We start from the raw sequence: 4,273 nt of genomic DNA on the forward strand, positions 1-4,273 counted from the left end.
ATTCTGCCAATCCATGAGCATGGAATATTTTTCCATCTCTTCGTATCTTCCTCAATTTCTTTCAGAAGTGTTCTATAGTTTTGAGGGTATAAATCCTTTACATCTTTGGTGAGGTTTATTCCTAGGTATCTTATGCTTTTGGGTGCAATTGTAAATGGGATTGACTCCTTAATTTCTCTTTCTTCAGTCTCATTGTTAGTGTATAGAAATGCCACTGACTTCTGGGCATTGATTTTGTATCCTGCCACACTGCCAAATTGCTCTATGAGTTCTAGCAATCTTGGGGTGGAGGCTTTTGGGTTTTCTATGTACAGTATCATGTCATTGGCAAAGAGGGAGAGTTTGACTTCTTCTTTGCCAATTTGAATGCCTTTAATGTATTTTTGTTCTCTGATTGCTGAGGCTAGGACTTCCAGTACTATGTTGAATAGCAGTGGTGAGAGTGGACATCCCTGTCTTATTCCTGATCTTAGGGGAAAGACTCCCAGTGCTTCCCCATTGAGAATGATATTTGCTGTGGGCTTTTCGTAGATGGCCTTTAAGATGTTGAGGAATGTTCCCTCTATCCTTTCACTCTGAAGAGTTTTGATCAGTAATGGATGCTGTATTTTGTCAAATGCTTTCTCTGCATCTATTGAGAGGCTCATATGGTTCTTGTTTTTTCTCTTGCTGATATGATCTATCACATTGATTGCTTTACGGTGTTGAACTATCCTTGCATCCTGGGGATAAATCCTACTTGGCCATGGTGAATAATCTTCTTAATGTACTGTTGGATCCTATTGGCTAGTATCTTGTTGAGAATTTTTGCATCCGTGTTCATCAGGGATATTGGTCTGTAATTCTCCTTTTTGGTGGGTTCTTTGTCTGGTTTTGGAATTAAGATTATGTGAGGGCGATCTGGCTGTGGCATCTGTCACCCCATTGATCGCCAGGGTTGATTCGGCTGATCTGGCTGGCTAGGCAGGTGTCCCCTTCCTCCCTCACCACTCCATGTGCGTCCCTCCCGAAGCTGCGTGCTGGGTCGAAGTGGACGACCATCCGGGATAGAGGAGGACCATTCTTCGGTCAAGGGTATACGAGTAGCTGCGCTCCCCCGCTAGAACCTCCAAACAAGCTCTCAAGGTCCATAGTGGCTTTTTATTTCAGGATCCTGTACTCATTGGCTAGATTTTGCCTGGACCATGTTTGACATTCAATACATATTTCTCACATGTTTAAAAGGCATCTTAATAAAACAGTAGAATGCATGACATCTGTAGGGGAATGGGGAAAATGAGACCAAATGCTTAATCAGAGATGAAACAGGAGGGAATCCTTTCAAGAGGAAAATCCCTACACAAGATACTGAAATTAATTTCTCTATTTTTAAAAGATTTTATTTATTTATTTGAGAGAGAGAACATGCTGGGGAGGCACAGAAGGAGAAGGAAAGGAGACTCCCCACTGAGCAAGGAGCCCAACAATGCAGGGCTACATCTCAGGACCCAAAGATCATGACCTGAGCCAAAGGCAGACACTTAACTACTTGAGCCACACATATGCTCCCTTAGATTAATTCCTTGACTGAAAAATACAAGTTGTTGCACGTCAAACACGTGAGCAGTCCCCTACATGTGAAAAATTAATGTTTTTTCCTCTTTCCTGGTAGTCAGTGCAACCACATGCAACCAGAAAATGATACATGGGTATCAGAATTCTTTCTTCTGGGATTATCAGAGGAACCAGAACTTCAGTCCATCATATTTGGGCTTTTCCTCTCCATGTACCTGATCACAGTCTTTGGAAACCTGCTCATCATTCTGGCCATCAGCTCTGACTCCCATCTCCACACTCCCATGTACTTCTTTCTTGCCAACCTGTCCTTTGCTGACATCTGTGTCACCTCCACCACCGTCCCAAAGATGCTGCTGAACGTCCAGACTCAGAGCCAAGTCATCACCTATGCAGGTTGCATCACACAGATGCACTTTTTCATAATCTTCTCAGGGTTGGACATCTATCTCCTGGCTGTGATGGCCTATGACCGTTTTGTGGCCATCTGTCATCCCCTGCAGTACATGGTCATCATGAACCCCCGGCTCTGTGGACTGTTGCTTTTGGTGTCCTGGATTACAAATGTCTTGCATTCCTTGTTACAGACCTCAATTGTGTTGCAGCTGTCCTTCTGTAGAAAGGCAGAAATCTCCCACTTTTTTTGTGAACTCAATCAGATGATCCAACTTGCCTGTTCTGACAGCTTTCTCTATAACATGGTGATGTATTTTGTAGCTGTCCTGCTGGGTGGGGGCCCCCTCCCTGGTATCCTTTACTCTTATTCCAGGATAGTTTCCTCCATAGTTGGGATCTCATCAGCTCAGGGCAAGTATAAAGCATTTTCCACCTGTGCATCTCACCTGTCAGTTGTCTCCTTATTTTTTTGTTCTGGTCTTGGAGTGTACCTCAGCTCTGCTGCTCCCCAGAACTCCCACACGAGTGCAGTGGCCTCAGTGATGTACACAGTGGTCACACCCATGCTGAACCCCTTCATCTACAGCCTGAGGAACAGAGACATAAAGAGGGCTCTGAAAAGAGTCACTGGGGTTCCAGTGATGTAAGGGCCTATTGTCTGCAGGCTGAAGAATTGCCCATGATTGCAGAGTTCACAGTCTCCGAGCCTAGACCTGCTATTCTTCCATCAGACTGTGGAAGTCGATCTGCTCCTTCTATTTTTTTTTCTGGAATTTACATTTGTTTAAATCATCTTCTCCATACATTTAATTAACTCACTTCATTAGGCTTCTCCTGTTACAGTTTTTTCCTTTGTCTATTTTCATATGTCCCCAGTGGTTCCCCAACATTGGAACTCAAACACATGGAAATTTCTGTATCTTACATAAGTCATGTTGGACTTCCTAAAAATATTTTAATTTCAAATGAATTATATCAGACCAGATAAATTTTCCCTAGATTTACCAAAAGAATAATCATGACTTGTATTCTTCATATGGAAGAAACTATACATGGCCACTAAGCCATTCACATAACTTTATTGTAGATGAAAATACAAAACCTTAGTTTCACCTTGAGTCTGTCAATCTTTTTCCATCACTACCTTCATTCCTCTTCCTGATAATGTGGACTGTAATATTGTTCACTTTATGTCTTAAGCTACTGACAAGGATGCCCAGTCTGGGAAAGTTTGGACACTGCCCTGTGCCCTGTGCTGTGGATATTCTCAAAGTGTCTTCCCTGACCAGAGCCTCTGCTGTGGCTGCACTGATTCTTGGGTTTTTACTATGATCATAAGACATTCCTCAGCAACACTCATCAGAGAACTCTAACAACACCAGGTTTATTCCTCACAGGTCCTGGAGGGCACACGGGATGCCCAAAGGCCAATCAGGGAGGTCTCAGAGTGGGAGAAGGCATTGAAACACACACACACACACACACACACACACACACAGACACACACACAGAAAGGGACAGAAGGAAAGAGAGAGTGCTCCTGGGGAATCTGCTTTTATTAGGGTCCATGTCCAGAGTTTAGGGGTTTTCAATTTAACGCATTATTGGAGAATTTTATATGATTAGAATTTAGCTGCTGAAGGGTTACAAATAGTCACATACATGTCAGTATCAAGGTTACACAGGGCTTTCTGGAGACATACGTGAAACATGGCCAGGGCAATTTGAGTGCTTATCTAGTAATTCTTATTTATTTATTTATTTATTTATTTATTTATTTATTTAGTACATTTTTTAATTGGAGTTCAATTTGCAAACATATAATACCCAGTGCTCATCCCATCAAGTGCCCCCCTCAGTGCCTGTCACCAAGTCACCCTCACCCCAACCCCCTGCCCACTTCCCCTTCTGCTACCCCTTGTTCGTTTCCCAGAGTTAGGTGTCTCTCATGTTCTGTCTCCCTCTCTGATATTTCCCACTCATTTTCTCTCCTTCTCCCTTTAATCCCTTTCACTATTTTTTATATTCCCCAAATGAATGAAACCATATAATGTTTGTCCTCCTATTGACTTACTTCATTCAGCATAATACCCTTCAGTTCCAACCATGTTGAAGCAAATGGTGGATATTTGTCATTTCTAATGGCTGAATAATATTCCATTGTATACATAGACCACATCTTCTTTATCCATTCATCTTTCAATGGACACCGAGGCTCCTTCCACAGTTTATGTGGTAATTCTCTTCCACATCTGACAACATGTTTATTCAACATGACTGTCTTTGAAATGAATGCCTCAGAAATCAAAAGCTTCATATCATG

At 42.3% G+C, this 4,273-nt stretch overlaps 1 protein-coding gene across 1 annotated transcript; it reads left to right on the plus strand.

Moving 5' to 3' along the window:
* Window positions 1-1,664: 1,664 nt before the first annotated feature.
* Window positions 1,665-2,597, plus strand: LOC144289341 (olfactory receptor 7A17-like). Its single transcript, XM_077857492.1, has one exon. The coding sequence runs from the start codon at window positions 1,665-1,667 to the stop codon at window positions 2,595-2,597; it is 933 nt and encodes a 310-aa protein (XP_077713618.1).
* The last annotated feature ends 1,676 nt before the right edge of the window (window positions 2,598-4,273 follow it).

This window comes from Canis aureus, chromosome 19 (assembly GCF_053574225.1).
Source record: "Canis aureus isolate CA01 chromosome 19, VMU_Caureus_v.1.0, whole genome shotgun sequence".
Lineage (NCBI taxonomy): Eukaryota > Metazoa > Chordata > Mammalia > Carnivora > Canidae > Canis > Canis aureus.

What these genes read in the sequence shown, in the direction of transcription:
- LOC144289341 (XM_077857492.1), top strand. Translation starts at nt 1,665, where the DNA reads ATGCAACCAGAAAATGATACATGGGTATCAGAATTCTTTCTTCTGGGA.